Genomic DNA, 26138 nt, shown 5'->3' with positions numbered 1-26138 from the left:
AAAAACTGTCAATCTCAAAAAGAAGACCCACAAAGTCAGGCTTAAAGCAAGGCTGCGTGCTGGCCCCTATTCTTTTTAATCTATATTTGGCAGATCTTGCTGGCGCACTGGCACAGGTAAATAGCCTTCCCCTGACCTAGGCTCAGAAAAAGTTGGGTGCTTAGTATATGCGGATGACATCTTACTTCTAAGTCATACTCCACGAGGCCTCCAACAGTGCCTGTCAACACTCAAAGTCTTCATGGACCAGCAAGGTCTAGAAATACATTTGGCCAAAACAAAAATGATGAGACTCTTGGGGTCAAACTATAAATCATTTAATTGGTTTCTTGGAGGAAAAAAAGTGGAAGTAGTGCAGCCGTATAAATATCTAGGACTCCATCTTGAACCAAGTCTGAAATGGACACACCATCTTTCGTCGATCCAGGCAAAGGCCTACTCACTGGTTTCAAGCTACTTAAGAGGTCAATGGATTGTCCAAATTGGTCCCACCTTTTAAAAATTATGTCAGCTCAGCTGCTCCCTGCCATCTCGTATGGGACTGAAACCCTGCAGGGACTGGAGATTCCTTTATTAAACTCCAGTCCAGTTTAAGTTTACCAAGCCGTCTTTAACATTCTGAAAAGTGCCTTCCCGGCCCAGGAGACATTAGAGAGGGGCCTAAAAAGATCACATTTTTCAGTGACAGGGATCCTTTCTCAAGGCATCATGGAAACTATGCCTCGCGGAGGGCACATCCATTCTCCATTCCTGTTGGCAAGAGGTGCAGGCACAACAATCCAGTAATAGAAAAGGATCCTGGGGATGCTACTTTAACCAAGTCATCACAAGCCTGGGCATGGAAGACGCCTGGAAACAGGGCATGGGGAAGTCAGAATTCAACAGATTAGTCAACATCTCCGTATGCTCTCTCTCGGTCCTTAGACAGATAAGGCCTCCCTAACTAAAAGACAGCATGCCTGGGCAGTCTTAGGGTCCTACTCATCACTGTCCCCTCAAGGCTATCTAGCCGAACACTTCTCCAATCAAATAAAACAACAGTTCCTGCGCTATCGCATGGGATTCTTTGACACCAAGGACGCCCGTCCATCTTGGAAAGAGCTGTACTCCTACCAAAAGTGCCAATTATGCGGTTATAATCAGGAATCATTGTTGCATGCCTTTTGTACCTGTCCAGCTCTTGGACTAGAAAGAAGGAAGCTGCTAAAACCTGTTTTTTTAACTCACAATATCCGTTCCTGCAGACCAGCGGTAATAGCTTGGCTCAAGGGTGAGTCAATTTCTTTCTGCTGCAGAGGGACAAAGTTCTTACAATTGGTCCAAAAGAAATTATCCTTAGCGGACTCGGGATAGCTGTAGACAAGCCTAGAATTGCAGAAAATACATGTTTTATCTTCTTCTTGACAAAATTGCAATACTCACTGTTTTTAACGTTTTAAAGAACTCTTCCTCAGTTTCAGTAATTGGTTATTTGATTGTGTTTTATAAGGTTTTACACTGCAATGGTTTCTATTAATCAAGCAATAAAGATTAACTTACTTGCAGTGTTAATCTAGGGTTTTGCTTGACAAATCTTATTACATTACCAAAAATAAAAATTTGAAATGCATGACGCGTCCCCGAAGCTCAAAAAGTCTGAACACGTTAGCGAAGTGCATGTGACTGAATTTTGTCAGCACTTTGTATAGTGAACTAATAAATAAACAAATCTATTTTTTTTCAAGACCATTGATTCCCCAGATGCTGTTAGTCCTTCCCGTGTACCAGGAGCAGGGGCAGATGAGGAAAAAAAGGTACATCATAAATAACAGTAACAAACGGTTATATCTTTTATATATTCCATAGCTTTTCCTTGCAACTCTGACTTGTTTTTATAGCACTACATTTTGTCAAAATGCATGATATTATTCCATACAGTTTGATATGGCTGATTGTGCATGAGCATGCAACAATACAATGTAAGTGAAGCAAAGCTCTGCTTTAATGATGCTAAGGTAATCTACTTTTTGCACGATGTGGTATTACAGATTCTATTCTTCCTTTGTCTTACTCCCTGACCACGTTATTCAAGATTGGTAGCATGACAAATGTTAACTGCAGATGGGGTTGTGGCCAGGTGGGCACATTCTATCACACGATTTGGGAAGGTCCAAAAAAACAGGACTTTTGAGTGGTGGAATTGACTGTCTGAACAAAGTGTGTGAATCCTCCCTCATCCCAACAGTGAAATGGTGCCCCCTACATCTGTGAGAGAAAAGAGACCTGATCTGTATGGAACGTATATGGTTAACATTGGGGTTGGCAATCATAAAAATAAATATTGCAAATATGTGGGGAGGTGAACGAGCAACCCAGTTAGAAGTTTGGAAACACAGCATGGACTGGTGCATGTTGGCCAAGATGGTTCTCTATGAAGGCTGGGGCTGCGTCACAGGCATTGTTGAGCATGGTACTGAGAGGGGGAAGGTCAGAGGGGAGGGGAATGGGGTTTAAAGTGTTCAGGTGTGTGATGCCTTAGTTTTTAACAGTGCTCTTTGTTGTATTATTCTCCCTACTGAAAATGTCAGTAAAAAGATTTGGAAAAAAAAGCTAAATGGCAGGTATGCACACAAAAACACACACTCTCTCTCCGGCTCTCTCTCCACAGTGGAAGTCGCTACTGTGTAGTTATTGTTTGGGTCCAGTTACCATAGGAATAGGAAATTGTTTTTTTTGTTTAATAATAACTTTGGAATCATTTGCTGAATGTTCATGAAACTTTTCCAAAAAATATGTTCAGCCACTTCAGTTTCTTCCTTGAACGTCTTGGGGTGATCCATCAAGCGGGGGGAGGGGATGAGGAAAAATGGCCGTATGCGGGGAGGGTGGCCACCTGCGGGTGATTGGGTGCAGGGCCTAGCTCGTGCCCTTGTCGTGCACTGCTTATGACGTCACATATTACATCATTAATTACATGTTCTGTGACATCATTGATAACATCACTGATGTCATTTGCCATGAGATCATTGATGACACTAGGCATAGCGAGGGAGCAAGTTATAGTTAGTTCAGTTAACTATAATTGGCGAATTTCAGTGTTTTTCATTAGTTAAAAATGTTACATTTAGACTGTCACTTTAGCCTTTGGATTTTTCAGTATATGTATATATAAAATGCACCAACTGAAATGTATGAAAAATAATTTGACTCCTTCATAGAATCATGCATAACAAACCCTGAGATTCTATCTGAAGGAGGGCCCATGCCCTTTATGGAGAAACCATGCCTGGTACCAGGGTGGTACCCTAACATTTCTACTCATCAGGGTGTGAATATTTAAACAAAAAATTATTCATTATAGCTCCTTGAAGACCAAGAACTAGTTGTCCAAAGATGTGCTATCCATGAAATAACCAAGTTGGCATCAACCACTGTTGACAATAAAACAACAGCAGTTCTAAACTGTGTCAGTTGAAAGCTGTGTCCTTATTGCCAGTGGCTGAGTACATTTTTATCCCGTGTGCCAGTCTCAAGATGCCCAATGCAGATACAACTCGTGTCCAACTCATGTTTTAGTAACGTTGAATCAGAAGATCCTGATAGAAGAAACGTTCAACAGCCTCCTTCTGTTCTGGAGTACAGAGACAGGAACTTGTCACATGTAGCTGGGGACATTGCACATTTCTCCAACTGGCTCAGTAGCTTTAGTATACTTCAACATCTTAAAAATAATCAATCAGGAGCAGTCAGTTTATTCATCTGAGATCCTTGCTTCATGCTTCGAATTCTAGCTGCTTCCGCTGCCACCTGGAATATTTTCATTTGTGTCAAGCACATGTGGAGGCTTTCAGAAGACCACAACACATCTCAGATATCACTTCAGACCAATTTTCCCTTGAGGGACTAATGCACATAGGTTTCAGCAGTCTAACTGACATGGAGAGACTGCTGAGCTGATTGGAGGTATTGCATTCTACTTCTAATTCTTGTGATAATGCAACTGCTTGAAATATATTCTTCATCTGAAGACTTTTTCAAGCACTTGCCTAATCAAACATTGATTTGTAATATAACCTGGGCTCAACAAGGTTTAGTGAGATAACCTCTTTAGAGCCCTGAATTGTATACTGTTAAACCTCCATATTGGCACATTACCCCAATAACAGACTCAACGGGCTCCTGAAGAAAATAGGCCCAAATGCTAACCTCCAATTGGTTAGCTGATTCATAGTTTTCCCAACATTTTAGGTATTCTTTCTTAATAAAGAGTTATCTATTATAAAGTTTACCATATGATTGAATGGAAATCCAAGCAGAACTCCAAACAAACTTAGCCGTCGGTCAAATAGAATTCTTAAAACTTCTGTTTATTTTCCTCCTTTTGAGTGATGATTTTTTAATTACCTCTGAATTGCCTCACAGCAGTGCACTGTTGCTCCATAATGATTATAGCAATTGTAACGGCCGGAGGAAGGGCTGAGACGAAGACTCAAACGTGTGTTCCACAACAATGTAAAATGTGAACTCAACAGAGTTTCTCTGGCACATTAGAAAGGAGATTAAACACAATTTTAAAGAATTATAACTGATCCTGGACTCAATTAATATGAAGATCCCCTGGAATTACAGTAAACCATATGGTAAGGATTAATTTGTTTGATAACCACCCATGTCCTGGGACCTAACAGCACAGGGTTAAAGAATACCTACAAAAACTGAGAGGTGCAGCTTATGGGTGAAATATAATATGATAAAATCTTTGCCAAGACATTATGGCCCTCATTATAAACTCGGTGGGAAAACCCACCAAGTTCGGCACTGGCGGTCAACAAAAGACCGCCAGCGTGCAGAACCCCCTGCCGGCCACATAAAGATCATTCAGCTGGGCCGGCCGGCGGAAACAGTGTTTCCACCAGCTGGCCCAGCTGAATGCAGGGCCTGAACATTGACCAATGGAGCCGGCGGCAATGTAGCAGTGCGGCGGGTGCAGCAGCACCCGTCGCTGATTTCACTGCCCGTAAATCAGGCAGTGAAATGCGCGACGGGGCTGTGCATGTGGGCCCCTGCACTGCCCATACAAGGGGGGCCCTGAGACACCCATTCCCCAAGCCTTTCCCTGGCGGGGGTAAACCGCCAGGGAAAGGCTGGTGGAACCTGAAACATTATCCGGCGGCTTGCAGCGCTGCCCTGCCAGATATATAACTCCACCGTTGCCAGGCTGCCTGGTGGCGGAAGCCTTGCAGTGGTAGAGTTACAAAAGTGGCGGTTCTGCCACGTATATTATATGGCAGTCTGGACCGCCATGCTGGTGGCGGTAATTACCGCCGGCATGGCGGCCCAGACCACCATGTTCATAATAAGGGCCTATGTCCTTTTTCTCATATTTGTTCTGAATTATCTGCTTTAATTACATCACTTCACTATTTATGTTATAAGTAAGAAAAGATCTCCAAAGACACATTTCCTGTTCAGACATGATCTGCCAGTGGCCTTCTCTCTCCACACCCATACATAGCTCCTCTTAGGCAGCATGTTCCCATATCTGTGGTAGAACCCTGTGGTGACACCAGGGAGAGGACTACAATGAGCTAAACAGTGCGCACAATATAATTGCTTTCAATACACATATAACCCAGTGATGTGGGATTAAGTAGGCCATCATAACCATTTATTAGAATGATATACAAACATGGAGATCTCCTTAATGTCACCTGTGGAAGACTGCCCCTAGCTATTATACCCTTCCAAAAATATCTGAGGAAGCTCCAGGTTGACTGACACTGTTGGACTGGCCTCCACTTCAGCTACCTATGTATTGCCTGTTGGTTTGATCTTTGTCTAAGCCACTGTTGCCCCTAGATGTTCTATTTCCCTGACATACACTTATCAAGGCTTGCTTGCATGCCAATCATAAGTTGTCCATGTCCTAGACTTACTTTTCTTCTATGCACATGAAACAAAATCTGCAATGGTGTCCTGCTCACTAACATAGCAGCCTTCAAAATAATTTCTGTGTTTGCTAAATTCTACTTTAAATTTCTTTTGAGAACTAACAAAAATGATCAGTTATCAGTGTGTTCACTCTCGGGCAGTCATTTTACAAAGATGCCAAGGAAAGAGTACCTTTTGTTACTTTGCCAGTGAGAACATCCTCCTGAACATTTTCTGCTTTAAATTAAAAGTATGTCAACCATTATAACCATTATAATTATGAAAACCATTATTCAGAAGCAAAGAGAGAAGTACAAGGCCATGCAACAAGCACAAACTGTGCAGCCATCAGATATGAGGTCTGATAAATAACTGGACCCCATCAAGCTATCTGATCACAAAGTTGCTTATTGCCACTGGCTTTATCTCACAGATGCACGGCCATATGCTTTGAAAATTACATTAAGAATTTGTGGTTTGTGTCTAGGTCCTATCGACCCATTATGTAGGTCATTTCCTGGTGAACCATTTGATTCATATGATAGCCCCAAAACTGATTTCACCTTCCAGAATTTGCTTACACTAGCAGGTCGAAACTGGACTTTCACTCTCCATGTCACAACACAACTGACCTACATTTTCCAGAAACCAGTCTCATGCCTCCAGATTCTTGTTTATCCTCCTAGAAAATCTTGGGGCAGATTTAGTAAGGGCTTGTGGTGCCCTTGCGTCACGCAAGGCAACGCAAGGCCTCAAAATAGATTTACCAAGCCATGCAAAATCACCTTGTGTGGATTAGTAAATCCAAGGTAACGCAGGGCACTGCATTTTGCTTTCTTGCATTACCCTGTGACAGGGAGGTGATACATGGGTGGATCATGAGCATTCCCATGAATCTATTCATGGATGTTGGCGCATTCCCACATGTACAAAGAGTAAACCTGGGAATGCGTCAAAATGGTAACCCTCCCTGACCCAGGTGTAAACAGGAGAGCTATCTTTATTTCTCCTGATTACTTCCGTTTTCTATATGTGATGCATTTCACATCACACCAAAAAAAGGAAAATGCCTTTATGGATTGTTTTTGTGCAGGAAGGTCTCCTTTCCTGCACAAAAACAATCCTGCTCGTAACGCAGGCACCCTTGCACCATGGTGCTGAGCAGCGCACAGTGCGCCAGCACAAGGAGGCAGCAGGAGAGCACCATATCTTTGTAAATCTGGCACATATCTGATATCTCCCTTTCATGCAATGTAGCGCAGCAAGTTGACTTGTTGCACTATGTTGAGTGAAATGTTAGTAGAACTGCCCACACATGAAGTGTTTTAGTAACTGAAATAGATATCTCCCTAGCCAGCAGGGGCATGAAGAGGGGCTGCAATGGCATGAATGTAATCACAAAAGTTAGACTGCCTATTCAGCTGGAATCACCAGTCCACTGAGCAGATGTTTGACTGCTTCTATTTATCATTTTCCAGCAGGAAGTGTGAACCTGTCATCTCAGGAAGCCCATCTTGATGACAAAATTTACAAACATTTGTCAGTCCTTCCTTTACCTCCGACTTGTTGGAAACCCATTTGCAGCCTCTGAGTTACCTTTGTGAGCATCTATAGCAGCCTAGGCGAGCCTGTGACTTCATACACTCCACAGCTATGGAATATTCTTTAAAGGACCACTATTCGTCCTTACATTTACATCCCTTGAGTGTTCTGAATTTCTGGAGCCCCGCTCAGGGTATCATGCAGCCCACTTGCAGGTATTTGTCAAAAAAGAAATCTAAATCTTAGACATAGGTTGCATACGTGCCAGGGGAAGTCAGAGAGCTTACAGGATACCTGTCTAGGGGCGTAGAGTTCATACCCCTTGACCCTAACTTTACACAGTTGCATGTTTGTACATTGCTGCTTTAACACCTGGAGTGGGTGCGCTCCCAGGCCACCACCTTTATTTTCTATTACTTTAAGCCGTTACCCTGCTTTTAATTATTTAACTCTATTTCATATAACTTGCCTAGGACAATGTAACAGCCGGCCGACCTAGTGGTGGTGATTTAGTAGGATGTAGAACTTAGCACACTGCTGGCTCAAAAGAAATGAGCATGACAAGTACCAAAACACATTCTGTAAACCAAACAAGACAAATCCTATCTAATTACTGACAAGTCTTGGGAGAAACTATGTTTGCAACCTGTTTTTTTCTGAAATTGAGACAAGGCAAACATATTGCTTCTAATTAAATATTTTGTAGTTATTTAATTGACAAATCGGATTGCAAATGAACTGCAAATCAGCTATTGAATGCCTTTATTGAATATTATTCAAGGAAGCATTTGTTTTTGTAATTTTACACTCATCGGTCAATCTTGGGCTTTTGGAGTGGACTGCAAGAAGGAGGGGTTCTAGCAGAAGGGGTTCTAGCAACAATCTCCTAGCATAAAGTCTGACGTTTTAGCGATCACTGGCAAGAAAAGCCCAAAAAGCATTTCACCTCTAACGTGAGTCATTCTTTAATGAAACAACATCTTGTTTCATTATAACTAGGATGGACAATGCAAATTGCTCCCTACAGTTTTCTTAAATATGTTATTGTTTGGGAGGGAGGGGAGCAACACAGACCACAGACCATTTGTTGTTGTGTGAAAAAGGCTGCTTTATTGAAACAGGTGCACATCATAACCTTTACCTCAGCAAAATCTCCTTATAGAAGTATAAACCTCTCTATACATCATGTGAACTAACCAATCCCCCCACACGTTCTCAGCCACATGCCCCACCCCTGCAAACATCTCATTTTGCATTGTGATGTATTTCAACAGTTTCCAAATTTAACTTTTCCGTACAGCATATAACTGCCTGAAACAACCTGGAGGCAACCCAACTTCCTCAACTTAACCTTAAACCTCCTGCCTACCCTCTCTTCCCACGTAGTTCACTAACTGTCAATGCCAAACTTCATTAAATTCATGCAAAACTTTCCAGTTCCCCGCCACCCAGGAAAAGGGGGGCCACTAACTTTTTCTGCCCCTTACCCCCATCTGCCTCTCCATCCTCCTCTTTAACTTAGCGTCTGACGTTCAGCGTCCAGGCCAGGGTTTCCCTCAACTCTAATAAATACAGTTACATACCTACCCTTGAAAGATGTACCCCATCACCCCTAAAGAACTCCTCACTGTCATACTTTATATCTGAGTGAGAAATGGAAGTGTAACCAAGTTCCCTACACAAGCGAGCCATTTCTCTGTTTATATTTCTGTGCACCATGTCTATCGCTGCTAGTTTGCTGCTCCCCTCCAGAACCTCCTTGCAATGAATTTGGTCCACAACCCAAAACACCCAGCTTTACAGGACATAATCGGTAGTAAATTCTGCTTCATGGCCATCAACAACACCACACGCTTCTCTCTCACCTAAACGTTCTCTCCCAAGTGTATGATCAACACGTCCAGGCATCTGTCATTTTCCAGCGTGCTATTCAAGCAATGGGGTAACTCCCTCCAGCACATGCCCCATTTTCCTCTCCACATGAAGGGAAACAAAGACCAATCAAAACCCAAATTCGGCCCAAATCCCGTCTGCGCAGTTTGTCTCTCCGCCCACTAGACAAATAGGTGCCCAACCACCCATATTGTCACATCCTCCACTGCCAGGCCAGCAACAGAACCTATAACGAAACATGTGAAGCACACATTAAGAATTCAAAAGGCACTACCTTGCCTCACTCCCCCGCAATACCTGGTACCCTCACATAGTGCTGGAAACAGTTTGAAGACCAGTGCCCTAAATGCATTACACACCCCCTGCTATTCACTTCTGTTGCTGCTCCAATGCGAAAAGAATGAGTACCATTAGCCGCTGCAGGCGTCACCACCGCAGTACGTGCTTTTCCCAAGACCGGGAGCAAATGTAAAGCCATGACCCTCGCCCCCAACCTGTGTATGAAAACTACACCCCTTGCGTCCCCAATGTATTCTGCCCAGTGCTCCCCCAACACTTCTGGGCACTGACCCTTTGAGCTTATGGAAGGCAGCACCACATTCCTCCCTTGTGATCTCTAATCCGTTTTGGAGCTATGAAGCCACATCTCCAGCCCTCACTGCCTTCTTGTGACCTCCCCCCACAGTATCCCATCCCGGCCCCTGCTGCCCTGTAGCTCTGGCATGCGTAAAGCACCAAAATACATCCAAGACATGAACACAGAAAGGAAGCATGCCTCTGACAAGTCTCTGCATACCTCTGGCAGCTGTCGAAGTACTGCACATAATAAGCACCATGTCAAAGGCTTCCTCAGCCTCCCCAAGCACCCCTGCTTCCATGCCCAGCCTTCCAGCATTCTGTGTCCCCGTTCTTCTGCTGACAGGATGTATCCCCACAACGGCTTTCCCATAAAAGCAATCCTACCAATTTTCCTGCAATGGTCACACATAACAAAACTTTTTCAATGAGATCCAGCATGAACTGTATCATATCTTCCACTTGAAGTCAACCCTCCTCCCTGCTCCTGATGCAATAAATTCTGCCCACGCCTGGCTGTAAGCTCTCTGCGTCAATTCTGCCAAGGACCCTCCCACCATTTATACCATCCTGAGTTTCCTACTGACCACAGTTCTTCAGGTATGGGCGTCTTGCACCTGTTGGTGTCTTTGACCAGCCCATAGAGTCTCCCCCCTGTGAACAAGACAAAGCATCCACAATGTCATTGCCCACCCCCGGAACGTAATGCATCTTGAAAGCAATATCACACTGCATGCACCCCAGAACAAAATTGCCTTTTCATCACCTGGACCACAGACCTGTTGTCGACCCTGCAAAGCACCTTCCTATGTGCTAGCTAGCTCCTGCCCCCACAGTGTAACCAAACACCACCAAAGGAAAGAACTCTAAGGGCCATATTTATACTTTTTGACGCAAAACTGCACTAACGCAGTTTTGCGTCAAACAAATTAGCGCCGGCTAACGCCATTCTGAAGCGCCATGCGGGCGCCGTATTTAATCAATGACGTGAGCCGGCGTTAGCCGCCGGCGCTGCCTGGTGTGCGTGGAAAAAAACGACATACACCAGGCAGCGCCGGCGTAGGGGGATATGGAGCTTGGGCGCCAAAAAATGGGGCAAGTCAGGCTGAGGCAAATTTTTCGCCTCAACCCGATTTGGCCATTTTTTTCGACTCCCAACCCCCATAGAAATGACTCCTGTCTTAGCAAAGACAGGAGTCATGCCCCCTTGCCCAATGGCCATGCCCAGGGGACTTCTGTCCCCTGGGCATGGCCATTGGGCATAGTGGCATGTAGGGGGGCACAAATTAGGCCCCCCTATGCCACAAAAAAAACAACAAAAAAAATACTTACCGGAACTTACCTTAATGTCCCTGGGATGGGTCCCTCCAGCCTTGGGTGTCCTCCTGGGGTGGGCAAGGGTGACAGGGGGTGTCCCTGGGGGCATGGGAGGGCACCTCTGGGCTCCTTCCGAGCCCACAGGTCCCTTAACGCCTGCCTTGTCCAGGCGCTAAAAAACTACGCAAAAGCGGCCGTACGTCATTTTTTTTGACCCGCCCACTCCCGGGCGTGAATTTTGCCTGGGAGTGTAAATACGGCGCACATGCCTCGGAGTCAATTTTTTAGACGGGAACGCCAACCTTGCATATCATTAACGCAAAGTAGGTGTCCACGCTAAAAAATGACGCAAACTCCATGGACTTTGGCGCTAGACGCGTCTAACGCCAAAGTATAAATATGGAGTTAGTTTTGCGTCGGAATTGCATTAAAAAAAACGACGCAATTCCGGCGCAAACAGAGTATAAATATGCCCCTAAGAATCCAATGCTCTTCACTTCTGCTTTCCACTGCTCTGGCCATTCTTCTGCACACCACCTGCTCTGCCAGTGCAGGCCAAAACCCAATCCATCTGCTGCGTCTGAGAGTATTTGCACATCCCACTTCATGTCGACCTGCCTGGCCAGCGGAATCCCACTAAAGGACTGCAAGAAAAGGCACCACGTCCTGAGATCCTCTTTTACTCCAGCTGAAATTCCCACATGGTGGTGTGGTAACAAGGAACTTGAGAGTGCCAAACCCAATCTCCTGCAGAATGTCCTCCTCACCCTGGCCACCCTGCAAGCAAAGTTTAGATGTCCCAATAGCATTTGAATATCTCTAACTTTCACTTTCTCCTTTGCCCGGATGCTAACAAGCAGTGTTTGCATTGCCTCCTTTTTGTCCTGTGGCAATCTTGCTTCCATTTTCAGTGAATCAAGTTCAATACCTAGGAATGTCACCATTGCACTCGAACCTACCATTTTCTCCAGTTCCAGAGGAACTTCCAGGTCACCAATGAGCTCTTGGAAGTCTCCCAGCAGCCTCTGGCAGTCCGTAGAGCCCAGTTTCCCCACAAAAAAAGAAATTATACAGAGTGTATTACCAATGTATGGACCGTATGCCATGTGAATATCCACTGCAAAAAGGAACTAAAACACTTGACACAGGACACATGATATTGAGCATCACATTGGCAGGGTCTTGTACACATACCACCTTCCTTCAAATTGCATGCCCAAAAGCTGGAAATCATCTGGGTGTACTGGAAGCAGCCAAAAAGCTGACATCACATCACATGTTGCCATCAGTGCTCCCGGGCCCACCACCACCACCACCAAGGACATAGCCACATCCACTGAAGACTGATACCGAGGCTAACTTGTCTGAAATTAAATCATTCACTGAGCCCCCTTCTGGTCCGGACAAATGTTAGATGAAACTGACCCTGCTCCTTTTTGGGCACCACTTGGATTGGTGGCACCATCAAATTCTCCATGGGCCAGTCATTGAAGGTGGCCTGCCATTCTGCCACCTCCTTATCCATTTTTGCCTGAAGAGCTTGATTGTATTCCACCACTGAGCGTAAACTGTCAACCCATCTCCTGACCCGGGGACTCTGATAACCCAAGTGAAAACCCCATTTGAACCCACCCTGCAAAAATGTTGCCTCTGCCTGCTTATCATAAAACCCCAGCCAGTACTCCAAAGTGTCCAGTATAGCCAGAATAGAAGCCTTTTACCCCAGATGCCTGTGTCTCTCGGCCCCCTTTATTGCTGTTGCTAGTGCATCCCCTGACTGCTAGTGTGTGGCTGCTACTGCCCCGTATTCAGACTGTGGGATCCTCCTGCCATTCTGTTTTGAACACTCATGCCTGAACTTGCAATATTCCCCTTGTTACAATCCCAGCAGGTGCCCTCTTGTCCCAGCCTGAATTTTGGATGTTCCACCCACCCCTCACTGTGTGGGGCATGCCTGGAAGGGCTGATATACTATCGGCAAGCCACTCATTGAAAAATTGTTTTTCCCAACTACACTACACCCATAGTGTGTTGCCAAAGGTCTGTGCCCAATTCCCCCCACTTCACTTCTGGGTCCCACACTAGCCATGCCATGAATTCCTTATCATATTGTGCCCTTGCATAACCTCCTCCAGTAAGATGAACCTTTCTGATAACATCCTTGTACTTGAACAGGGCTACACAGCACTCTGAGAATTTCTTGCAGTAACACTGGCATAAATTAGGAATGCCGCGGTCCAATTCTCAATCGTCAAGGGAACATTAGGTCTCTTGGCCAGTTCATAGTCCTCTTCGTTTGAACCTTCCCTTGAGCGCACCCTCCCTGTATAGCAGTTTCAGCATTTCCATACTTGCCTCTCTATATCCTCCACTTAGTTAGCATCAGGTGTGCATCTAGCGGCTTTGTGACTCACATATATGGCAGCCTCTCTATCTTAAGTTCCTTGTTTACCAACCCTTCTTTCTTCTGTTATTACTCTACAGTTCCCCCTTCCTTGCCTGACCCAGCTCTCACACCTGTCTGCTCTACCCCCTGTCCTCCCTGCTACTGCTTTTCTACCTACCCCCACATCTGCAACATACTTCCCCTTGCGCAACCACTCCCCTCCCCCACCCGGTGCCCCTCCTGTGTCCACACCCATGGAAACCATCACCGAACCCCCACTGGAATCCTGGTTCTTACCTGGCTCCAAGATTCGTGCCTGTGCAGGTGCTTGCCGCCTCGCCATGAACCCCTGTGCCTCTACCTCCGGCTCCAAGATTGGCGCTGGTACAGGTGCTTGCCGCCTCACCATGTACCTCTGATTTCCTGCGGCCAAATTCGGCCATCCCTTCTGTTCCTGCAACACACTGGAAAGGGCATTAACAGAGCTCCCCATCTTCTTCCCCTTACCCCTCCTGTCTCCCCTTCCTCTCGCATCTTGCCTTCCTCCAGGCTGTCCTCATCATAATCCACCAACATAAAACACCAAATGGTCCTCCTCCCTGGCCTCTTTGGGCCCCGTGCTCTCCCTTCCACTGGATACACAACCCACCTGTCCTTTGTGACGTGTGTACTGAAGGCCATCCAAGACCTTCCAGCCGGTGGGGCTGACGAGGCTATTCTGGACCTTCCTCTGCCAGCTTACCAGTGATCCCCCAATGACGTCCGGCGAAGCGCACTGGGCTCAGCCATCTCTTCACCTTGGTGTAATCGAGCTACTCCCAGCTTCACCGAGTGCGGAAATCTGTGCTGTTCCCCCACCTGTAACAAAGACAACAGGACTGATGTACTGGTACACTGATCCCGTTGCTGGAGGCCCTTGCCTTCCATAAGACACCTGACCCAACTGCTGATACCTACCTCCTAGCTCCCAAAATCCTCTGCATCTCTGCCCCCCCCAGCTACCATAGAGTCCTGTAGCGCCTATTTACCCACTTCCTCTTCTTCTCCACTCCATTCCAGTCCAGGCCTGCCACCAATACGACAGGTGCGTGTCTTTGTCTTGCCCCAACACCCCTACCCCCTCTCCCCACACTATTCTTGGGCATACCCACTGGTGGTGTCTGCCAGATCCCCAGCCTCCCTCCTCCACCCGTCGCCCAACCACCTATTGCAACTGGAGACCTACTGGGGCCATCTTCAGCCACTCCCATTTGTCCAGGCATGCCCCCAGTGACCTCTCTTCACCCAGGCCCTCCAGGCCCATTGGATCATACTGCTCATGGGACCCAATGCACCCTGATCCCTCCCTGTCCCTTCCTCACTTCTTAAAAGGCCCCCCTGGGGGGCCCTCGCAAGTTTCACCCTCTCCCATTTCCCTACCGGCAGGCTTGGCAGCTCCTCTTCCCTTTGCTGACTGGCCCTGTGACACCGCCCGCCTGCCAGCCGTGATCACTCCTCAAGACCTTGGCTGTCCTGCGATGTGCCCCGCTGACTCAACCCTCGTCCTCTTGGCTGGCTTCCTAAGCTTGCTCTGGTTTCCACAGGTGGCTAACTGACGCTACACGTTCTGTGTATGTTTCCCCCTGCAATGGCCTCTGACAATCTCCTTTCATGCTGTCTGGCAGCTGCTGCCAGTCCATCGCTGGTGCACAGTCCGACCCTCCCGACCGCAAAGTCAACCTTACCCATTCCCCCACCATGCTCCCATGCAGGAGACATGCCGCGATTCCCCTAAGGCCTCAATCGCCTGGACGGGCTGCGTGCCCCATCCCGTCCCCGAAACTACTGCCCCTCTAGTGCCTGAGCTTAGAGGGGCCACTCGATATGCATAAGAGCGGCCTCAGACACTCACATGTTTCTCTGCCGCCACTGTTGTTCACCATTTCTTCAGCAGCAAACAAGCCGCAATGGTTGCAGCCACCCATGTGAACACCGTGCGGGCCAGGTGCACCACTCTCGCCACTTCGCCTCTGGCCACCAGCAGGTCGAGGCTCCCAGCCTTGTGCAACAGCCTCATCATTTCAGCCACTTTGGCAGCCGAATCAGACATTGCAACACTACCAGGTCGCCCTCTATATATAAACCAATACTATGGTACTCTAAGTACCGTCCTGCACCTAACCTCCAAATCTCCCAACAAAGCATGGAAAAACACCAAAAACTCTCCCTGCCACCAGGTCACCTGTGCCTAAAATGGTGTCAGGGAGAAGGCTATAGTCCCTTATATACATTGGAATATTTGTGCTATCCGCTAGAGGAGCTCAAAGCATAAAATGGCAGTTTATGAGTGCAACCTCCCTCCCAAGCAGCCCGGGGGACAGACTCCTTGCTGCCCCCCCCACATCCCTCTTCTTTCAAACTATAAAATAAAGAAACGAGTTAAAGTGAAACAAACAGGCAACTATATTATGGGGTTTTCATGAATCTATTGATTCCTACTCATGATGTTTTCTTTTCAATCAACAGGGAACACCAGTCAAACCATCTCGCCCAAAGAGACCGATTACTGGTTCCAGCACAATTCAGTCCATAAATCTCGATGCAGTTCCTCGCGCCGTGGCTCGCTTAGACAATAGCGCTGCTAAACACAAGCTTTCCGTGAAACCGAAAAATCAGAGGCAGTCAAAGAAACATAAACTGGCAAAGGTATTTGATTTTTTTTGTCTTTCCTGTCTAGAAATGTAAAAAAATACTTAGAAATGTATACAGCGGTTTCACAAAAAAACATGGAACCCTGGCAAACTTTGTTAAATATCCCTAAAATTTCAATTAGATATCTGCCAATAAATACCTGATTGTATGGGACTGTACAGTAAATCATTTTTTCATAATTGTCATGTTATGCAAATCCACTAAAACTACGTCCCAGAGTACAGTAAGGAGACACGACATCCAGGTAAAAACACACAGAGTTGTCATCTCCTTTCCTCATTTCCTACTGAGAATCGGTTAAATACAAAAGGGAATCAGGCGAAGGAAGCGTTTCTACAATTCCTTCTCTCTGAAAAACCATAAGGAAAGTCATGGAAGCACCTAAGCCCCATTTCCGTTCAGCATCAGATTTCTGCTCACACCACAGCTGACAAAACCACAAAGTGACTTCTGCAACGTCTGTGACTTTTCCCTAGCCTTTATTTATGACATTTGTAAAGCGCAACTGTCACCAAACCTGGTGTCGAGGACTAAGATCAGGTAAAGGCTCTGCAGGTATAAAAGCAGATGTAATGAGGCAATCATGTGTTAAGTGAAAAGGTTGCATAGTCTAAACACCTTCCATGTTCCTGGTATGATGCAACCATTCTGGAAGCCAGAAGGATCTTTAAATTAATTCAAAAACACAGAGAACACAAAAGTATCTTGCTTTTTTAATTATACAGCACACATTCCAGACAGCAGCTCTACATTATATTCTATCCCTTCATGATTCACGGTAGCCCTCTATTTTTCACACGAGGCATGGAATGTTCCCTGTTAAAAAAGTGGATTATTAATTGTGGTGCATGTGAGTCCACCACAAGGAAAAAGACTACCAACTTGTCAGGGTAAAACACAGTTTCTGGCATTTAAAAAGAAGCTCAACCTGTGGGAGCTGATGCACAGAGCAGACAGGCTTAACTGAGAAAAATGTGCAGAGTTTAGCAGTAACAAAACAGTTAAAATGTCAAAACGTAACACAATAAAAATCCCACAACCAATTTAGAAAAGACTACTGCTGCACGTACTCACTCTACCTGTGAGATTTTTTTTTTAAAGAAATGACTGCAAAGATATTTGAGAACTCATAGAAAATGTGTCCTGATTTTAGCCTCCCGGGTATGGATTCTAGAAACCACAAATAATAAAGTCAGAAATGTGTTAGGTCCAAGAAAAAGTTTTAATAACTTAACAGACTTAGAGAAAATGTGTAAAACATTTAGAAGCACCAAGACACTATAAGTACTAGGAACGATAACCTGCGGGCGACAAGGCCTACTTAGGGGGACATTCAGTTTTCAATATTTAAACGTAGGGTTATTTTTTCTCAAAAGGAGTTATTTTGACAGGTTCATCTGTAGGTTTCACAGCTTCATGAGTCTGGAACACAGGTAGGCCTGAATCCATGTTTTCATTGTCTGTCTAGTGGATGGCACAATAAGTGCTGCCTTATACAGGTGACATTTAGCGTTCATTGCCATTGGTGAATTTTCCTTCCCCATACGTTATAGTTTTATTGTAAGGTAAATCTGTCAGTTGAGGATTAGCCTTTTTACGATGTTTTAGGGGTCAGTGCACATATACTGGGGTTTGGACAGAAGTGCAGAGTTAAAAAAAAAAAAACAGCAATACCAGTTGTTTGAAAAGAGATCTCTAGTTGGCAGTGGGTTGCATCCCGTCCAAGTAAGGACCTTCACTCTAGTCAGGGTAAGTGAGCCACACAGTTAAGATAACCCCTGCTCACCCTCTTGGTAGCTTGGCAGGAGCAATCAGGCTTATCCCAGAGGAAATGTGTAAAGTCTTTGTACACAAACACAGTGAAAACACCACAAAAGATACTCCACACTAGTTTAGAAAAATAGTCCATATTTATCTGAGTAAAAGAAGAGCAAAACAACACAAATCCAATATACACAAGCTAAGATTAAATGTAATTGAAGTTCCTTGAAATAAATGATGCGCTTGACTGAGGCAAAGTATCTTAGATGCATGAGAAACAAAGATGATGCGGGCCGCAAGGGAGGTGACGCTTCGAAAGAGCCGGAGATGCATTGGTACCTTACTGGTGCAGGGGAGGTAATGTGTTTGTTTCTTACTGCTAGGCAGGGGAGGTGATTCATCGGTTCCCTACTGCCACAGGGTAGGGGATGTGTTTTTTGCGGCATGAAGTGTCGGTTCCTTACTGCAGTGTGGTGTCGAAAAAGAAATGGCATCCAGGGGCTATGCATCGATGATGAGTCACAAGCCAGTCGTGACGCGTTGATCTCATAATAATGAAGCAGGCATTGAGTCAGAGTCAGGACAGTACATCATGGACTTCAGTGATGCAGTGCTCGAAACTCATGCAGTAGTGGTTCTTCTGGTGCACTGCAACAGAAAGCTGAGACCTGCGTTGAAAACCATGGCCGTCACGTCCAGAGGGGACCACACTTTGGTGCAGGCAGCAGTGATGCGTTTAATCCTTTCAGCGATGCGTCGGTTTAGAATGACTCTTTGAGACAATGCTTGGATTTTCTTCTAGCATTAAAAACCTCCAAAGACACCAACTGAATTTGGCATCCCTTGACAGGACATGGCTCTCATGAAGTCTCTGATGTCCCTGGGACTTCTTAACAGGAGGCAAGTTCAGCTCAAGCCCTTGGACAACCTTGGAAAGCAGGATGTCGAAAGCAAAGTCCAGTCCTTTTACTCCCTGGACAGAAGCAGCAGGCATCAGGCCAGCACAACAAAGTAGAAGGCAGAGTGTCAGTCCCTCCTACAGCATCCAGCTCTTCTTCCTGGCAGATTCTCCTCAGTCCAGAAGTGTTCTAATTATGTGCGGTCAGAGGTCCAGTACTTACTCCCATTTCTGTCTTTGAGGTAGGCAAACTTTAAAAAGAAGTCTTTGTAGTGTACAAGACCCTGCCTTGCCCTGCCCTGGCTCCAGACACAATCCAGGGGGTCGGAGATTGTTTTGTGTGAGGACAGACACAGCCCTATTCAGGTGCAGGTGTCAGCTCCTCCCACAACTCTAGCCCAGGAAGACCCATCAGGAAATGCAGGGCACCCCTCAGCTCCCTTTGTGTGACTGTCTAGACTGAATTCACAAACAGCCCACCTGTCATCCTGACCTAGACGTGTATTCCACAGACAGGCAGAGGCACATAATGGTTGAGCAAGAACATGCCTACTTTCTAAAAGTGGCATTTTCAAACTTACAATTCATAAAAACCGACTTCACCAAAAGCTGTATGTTTAAATTGTCAGTTCAGAGACTCCAAACTTCCCATCTCTATCTGCTCCCAATGGGAAATGACACTTAAAAGATATTTCAAGGTAATCCCCATGTTACTCTATGGGAGAGCTAGGCCTTGCAATAGTGAAAACTGAATATAGCAGTATTTCACTATTAGGACATGTAAAACACACCAGTACATATCCTACCTTTTAAATACACTGCACACTGCCCATGGGGATGCCTTGGGCCTACTTTAGGGTGACTTACATCTAGTAAAAGGAAAGGTTTAGGCCTGGCAAGTGGGTGAACTTGCCAGGTCGAAATGGCAGTTTAAAATTGCACACACAGACACTACAGTGGCAGGTCTGATACATGTTTACAGGGCTACTTGTGTGGGTGGCTCAATCAGTGCTGCAGGCCCACTAGTAGCATCTCATTTACAAGCCCTGGGCACACATAAAGACAGACAGCATATGCACCTTAGCACTGGTTAGTAGTGGTAAAGTGCCCAGAGACCTAAAGCCAACAAAAACAGGTTGCACACAATAGGAGGAAAAAGGCAAAAAGTTTGGGGATAATCCTGCAAAAAGGCTCAGGTCCAGCTCAACCCCTTTCCAGTCTATAGCCAGGGTAGACCAACCAATACCTTGATGGACTTCCCTGCTTAGGGCGATAGAGCATGGACCCTGGCCCGCAACAGCAGGAGTGCGCTCCAGTTCTAGGCCATTCTGCCACAGGGGAGGTGATGTGTTGTTTGCAGCACGAAACATGAGTTCCTTACTATGGTGCAGTGTTGATGGAAAAAATAATAGTGCCCATGCATCGATGATGCATTGTAAGTCAGGCCGTGATGGGTCGATCTCACAGAAATGAAGCAGGTGCACCATCGGAGTCAGGGCAGTGCATCACAGACTTTGGTGATGCAGTGCTCGAAACTCATGCAGTGGGGGTTCTTCTCATGTGCTGCGCTGGAAATCTGGGGTCTGCTTTGAAAACCGTCAAGCGAGGACTACGCTCTGGTGAGGGCAGCAGCGATAGATCAAATCCTTACAGCGATGCATCGGTTCGGAATGACACAGCGACTTGATGCATGGGTTTTCTACTTGTAGTGACAAAAACCTTCTTCAAGGACCCAGTCTGGATTTGGCACCACTTGACAGTACATGGCTCTCAGCAGAGGATCCCAGGTGCTAGTAGAGTAAGTCTTTGGGCCCATATTTATACTTTTTGACGCAAAACTGTGCTAACGCAGTTTTGCGTCAAAAAAATTAGCGCCGGCTAACGCCATTCTGAAGCGCCATGCGGGCGCCGTATTTATTGAATGACGTTAGCCGCCGGCGCCGTCTGGTGTGCGTTAAAAAAACCGACGTACACCAGGCAGCGCCGGCGTAGGGGGATATGGGGCTTGGGCGTCAAGAAATGGGGCAAGTCAGGTTGAGGCAATTTTTTCGCCTCAACCCGATTTGCGCCATTTTTTTTCACTCCCAACCCCTATAGAAATGACTCCTGTCTTAGCAAAGACAGGAGTCATGCCCCCTTGCCCAATGGCCATGCCCAGGGGACTTATGTCCCCTGGGCATGGTCATTGGGCATAGTGGCATGTAGGGGGGCACAAATCAGGCCCCCCTATGCCACAAAAAAAAAAAAAGAAAACACTTACCTGAACTTACCTTAATGTCCCTGGGATGGGTCCCTCCAGCCTTGGGTGTCCTCCTGGGGTGGGCAAGGGTGACAGGGGGTGTCCCTGGGGGCATGGGAGGGCACCTCTGGGCTCCTTCAGAGCCCACAGGTCCCTTAACGCCTGCCTTTTGCAGGCGCTAAAAAATGGCGCAAAAGTGGCCGTACGTCATTTTTTTTGACCCGCCCACTCCCGGGCGTGAATTTTGCCCGGGAGTATAAATCCGACGCACATGCCTCGGAGTCGATTTTTTAGACGGGAACGCCTACCTTGCATATAATTAACGCAAAGTAGGTGTCCACGCTAAAAAATGACGCTAACTCCATGGACTTTGGCGCTAGACGCGTCTAACGCCAAAGTATAAATATGGAGTTAGTTTTGCGTTGAAATTGCGTAAAAAAAAACGACGCAATTCCGGCGCAAACGGAGTATAAATATGCCCCTTGATGTCCCTGAGACTTCTTAACAGGAGGCAAGCTCAACTCAAGCCCTTGGAGAACCCTGGAAAGCAGGATGTAGAAAGCAGGATATAAAAAGCAAAGGCCAGTCCTTTCTCTCCAAGGAAAGAAGAAGCAAGAAGCAGACCAGAACAACAAAGCAACAGGCAGAGTGGCAGGCCCTCCTACAGCATCCAGCTCTTCTTCCTGGCAAAGTTTTCTCAGTCCAAAAGTGTTCTAACTATGTGGGGTCATAGTTCCAGTACTTATACCCATTTCTGTCTTTGAAGTAGGCAAACTTCAAAGAGTAGTTTTTGTAGTTCAGAGTCCTAACGCCACCAAAACAGGTTGCAAAAAATATGAGGAAGAAGGCAAAACGTTTGGGGATAACCCTGTAAAGAGAGCCAGTTCCAACATCAGTCAGTAAATAAATGGGGCTGACCATGCACATACAGGCACTTTCTCATGTTCCCTAAACAAACTGCTAATGACACTGTACCACAACCCAGCAAACACAAAACAAAGGAAGTTCAAATCATCAATGCCATTGAGTGGCAATTGGGTGTTCAAAGAAAGGTTAACGTATCTGCATTAGGGCATATTCAAGAGCTAAATTGAGCCACTGAATGCAAAGAATATGCTGCAGGTCTATTCTATGCTACACAACATGGATGTCAGCAGACTCCTCCCAGTGCTTAATTTGTGAAACAGTAAGTGCCAAGGCCCGTCTAAGGCCACTGCAACTTGCACCACCCATTGCTCCTGCGGGGGCTGCCAAAGGCAGTACCAACACAACTACTAACCACCAGACTATTCCAGGCGACCCAAGGCTATGAGAAATGCATGGGCATCTGTTATTATTCTTTTTTAATGTATACTGAATGATTGAACAACTGTTGTTGTACTCATTTAAAAAATAGCCAAACAGCACCACCATGTGGCAGACTGTTATAAGAGCCGGTGTTGAGGACTAAGTGCCGGTGCTGAGCACAGGAAACCATTAGCTATAATTAAGCATTGATAACTCACCGTTCTGAAACGCTACAGCAGCCCTTGGCAAGGGCCCCGCCCTAACTATTGATACATGGAGGAGTGAGGCAAACTGCTACTGGACCAGAGCTCAGGAACAGGCACGGAGTACATGATGGAGGCACTAACTAGAATAAGTGTCAATAACACGTACACAGGCAAGTATTGTATAGGACTATGGATTTCTGAAGTACTTGGAACCCTTGGTCAGCGACTTATGATTAAATGCACGCCTCCTTCCATTGATCCTGATTACCATGCCTACCTCATTGGGCCTAGCACTGTAGCAGGCATAGATACAGGTAGGTTATAAAGAGTGGGTGCAGTGGCTTAATGTGAGCTCAAAGCTACAGGAATAGGAAAAAGTCTTAAATGGCACAGATAAAGGGGAGATACTTAAAGCCAAAATTATGCTTAAAGCGGGATATTCCTCCACAAACTTCACACATGAAGGATGCAAAGCAGCTGGATGCAGAGGATTACACAGAATTTACACCCAGAGTTCAACCACTGTCCTCACTATTGATAAAGCAGAAATCTTGGCTATATTTTAGATATAATACACTAGATAGCGGATTTTACGCTTTAGGTCGATGAACCTTTTCTTCTGCTTCAAAGAAAAACATCAAAGACAAAGTCAATTACCAAACAATACTATATACAATATTAAGAAATCATTAAAAAATGCACCACAATCAATGCATCTATGAATAACCACACCAGTGTATTAAGAATATAGAATGTTTATTTCCCTGTATTAACAAAGCTAAGGTCACGAATATTAATCTCAAAATCAATTGATACATGTAAAGAAACAACACAGGCTGATCGAAACAGCGAAATAATCTAAGCTTAATCAATGCAATGAGAGTAATTATTTCAATAGAGAATACACAAATTAATAGCAATAGTATCTGAGCACAAGAAATGTATTACATTGAATCAACAAAAGAAGTGTCAATGGCCGTTCATAAGTATAAGAGTACTACCTCACTTACCGCTGATTAGCATTAGCATGTTGGGCTTCATGCAAAAGTTTTAATAACCCAAATTTGGAAAACACTTAACTATGGCACTATAAAATTAAGCAGCAGGTTGGTACCTGTAAAACAAATGACAAAGAAAAAGACATTATGATATGACCATATTTACCTATCCTAATTGGAACAGCAAACAGCTTAGCTTCAGCAAGGGGTCAGCAGCGTCAGAACAGGAACAGGGAAAGGGGGAGATGGTTTAGAAGTTTGGACAATGATGTACCCAAACCATCAGACTGTTAGTTTATCATAGAACACGTAAGTTAAACTCAGAAGATAATAAAAATAAAGAATAGCTCCAAAGTATAATAGCAGCTAAGAATGGCCCCAAAGGAGAATAGTTAAAGAATCCCAGTGTAGTCTCGTTATATTAAAAGACAATAAACTTTCTATTGGACATGAAAGTCAGGCAAAGAAAAAACAACCAATTATCAAGACATTAGATATCGACATTACATTCTAAGTTTCTCTTTTAGACATTCACAAAACTCTAGTTGGTCACGTCTCTATTCACGTATTGCCAAACTTATACAAAAGTATCTCTGTAGGTTTCTTCCATCCGGTTTCAAAAGTTCCTTTTGTTCGACATTCTCAGTTACGGTACAAACATTTAATAATAACAGTAGGAACATGATGTAATGTTGTGAATCCTCGAAAGAAAACAAGAGTTAGAAACATGCTCTTACATAAATGAATAGAGCTAGGCAAACAGCGGACATGAAGTCATAAGAGTGGAGTACACTAGAAACATTTAATACAGAAAGCATTGCGGTGTGGCCTTGCTCAGCTTCAGGCCTAGCAGAGAACAAGAAATACTGATATTATTTCAGAAAATTAATTTTACAAATGACAATTTAACTCTTAACATTATACTAGTTTTTCACAGTTAGTTTTCATGTAGGCCTTACATTTATGGTGGCCAATTTAGCAGGAACGTTATGCGCAATACATAAAATTTAGCATATAATGATTTATATATTGAAATATAAGTATGATAACATATGGGGGAAATAGTAGTACAACATTTCTGCGCTCACAATCCCTCCTATATATGTCATCACACAAAAAAAAACAAATAAATGTCTTTATTTCATTGCATGTCTTAAAACCTAGCTTCTTGCACATTTCTGTGAATTTTGTTTCTCCTCGAATTTTCCCCATATAATTTTTCCATTTGAAATTCTACCCTCCTCTGATTCATTTCAAATCTTCTTCTTTTGATCATTTGAAACAATTTATACATTCCCCATATTCCAATTATACAAAACACAAAGATTGAAATCCATTTCACTAATTTTAATGTAATACCTTCTCCCAGGTTGCCAATCCAATTTCCCACTGAAAAAATTCTCTTGCCAGCCTTTTCCCAAATAGTAGTTTTGGTTAATTCTTTTAGTTCCGATTCATGTTTTGTTAGATTGTTAATCAAGCATCTAACTGCTTTGCTATTGTCCGGTATGTATGAACCACAGTGAAGCGGACCTAGTAATTTGCAGACTCTGCCTTCTTTAACCAAAAGAATGTCTAACGCAAGGCAGTTCTGAAGAGTCGTAGCTATTGTCGCAGCCATTTCAGCGTCTAAGAGTAGAATAGTTCTTGAAAAATCCGTTAACATGTTATCCACTACTGTAGACAACCTTTGTGTTTTCATTGAATTCAGAAGAACTCCCACTGAAAGAATTATTGCTCCAAATATGTCTCCTACAATGGTAGGAACTGTTTCTCGCTTGTGTCTAGGTTGTAATTGTCAATTTAGGAAATTCATTCAAGTCATCAAGTTGGTATATTTTCAGGAAGACTATTCCCAAATAACATGTGCCATACCATCCTCTAGAAAGACGGTAATAAACATTTTTCCCACAGATGTAATGGATGCCAGGCGTTGCTGGATCCTGACCATTTAACATAAATGTCCATTTATTCTGAAACAAAAACACATGCCTACAGTCACTCGTTCCCACATATCTTCTATCAAAATAAGACTGCGGCCTATATATACAAAGCTTACCTAAATGTTGTACATTTAAAGCTAACCTCCATTGTTTTGTGATGTCAGTATAAGCATGATCAGTTTCAGGGCTTCGTTGAACCATTCCCTTGTCAATTTTAGGCTTCAGTGCCCTCCTTCTTTCCTCAGTGTTTTCTAAGAAACTCTTTTCAACAGGTGTTAGTAAGCAGGTTAGATTATTACAGTGTGCATATACCATCCCAAATGTTAATGTAGGTTCAAAGACCACTTTTACTAATACTATGTCATTATCCTTGGCTACTTTACTCAAGTACCTAATTATGGGGACAAAGGAAAACACAAGGTCATGATTGGATTGAAATATTGAATACTCTCTTGATTATAGAACCTTGTTAGTAAAAGACTGCAGGTTAT

General features: G+C 44.7%; 1 protein-coding gene across 3 annotated transcripts in view; it reads left to right on the top strand.

Annotated features, from left to right (window-relative positions):
* CRACD (capping protein inhibiting regulator of actin dynamics) overlaps window positions 1-26138 on the top strand; it is an 801959-nt gene that overhangs the window by 729789 nt on the left and 46032 nt on the right. For all 3 annotated transcript variants that reach the window (XM_069200882.1, XM_069200863.1, XM_069200873.1), the window contains exons 8-9: window positions 1725-1793; window positions 16130-16309. In XM_069200882.1, coding sequence (XP_069056983.1) covers window positions 1725-1793; window positions 16130-16309 — 249 coding nt within the window. The remainder of the gene's footprint in view (window positions 1-1724; window positions 1794-16129; window positions 16310-26138) is intronic.

The sequence above is a fragment of the Pleurodeles waltl genome, chromosome 1_2, assembly GCF_031143425.1.
Source record: "Pleurodeles waltl isolate 20211129_DDA chromosome 1_2, aPleWal1.hap1.20221129, whole genome shotgun sequence".
Taxonomy (NCBI): domain Eukaryota; kingdom Metazoa; phylum Chordata; class Amphibia; order Caudata; family Salamandridae; genus Pleurodeles; species Pleurodeles waltl.
Note: the sequence above shows the minus strand (reverse complement) of the source record. Positions and strands in the feature narration are given on the sequence as shown.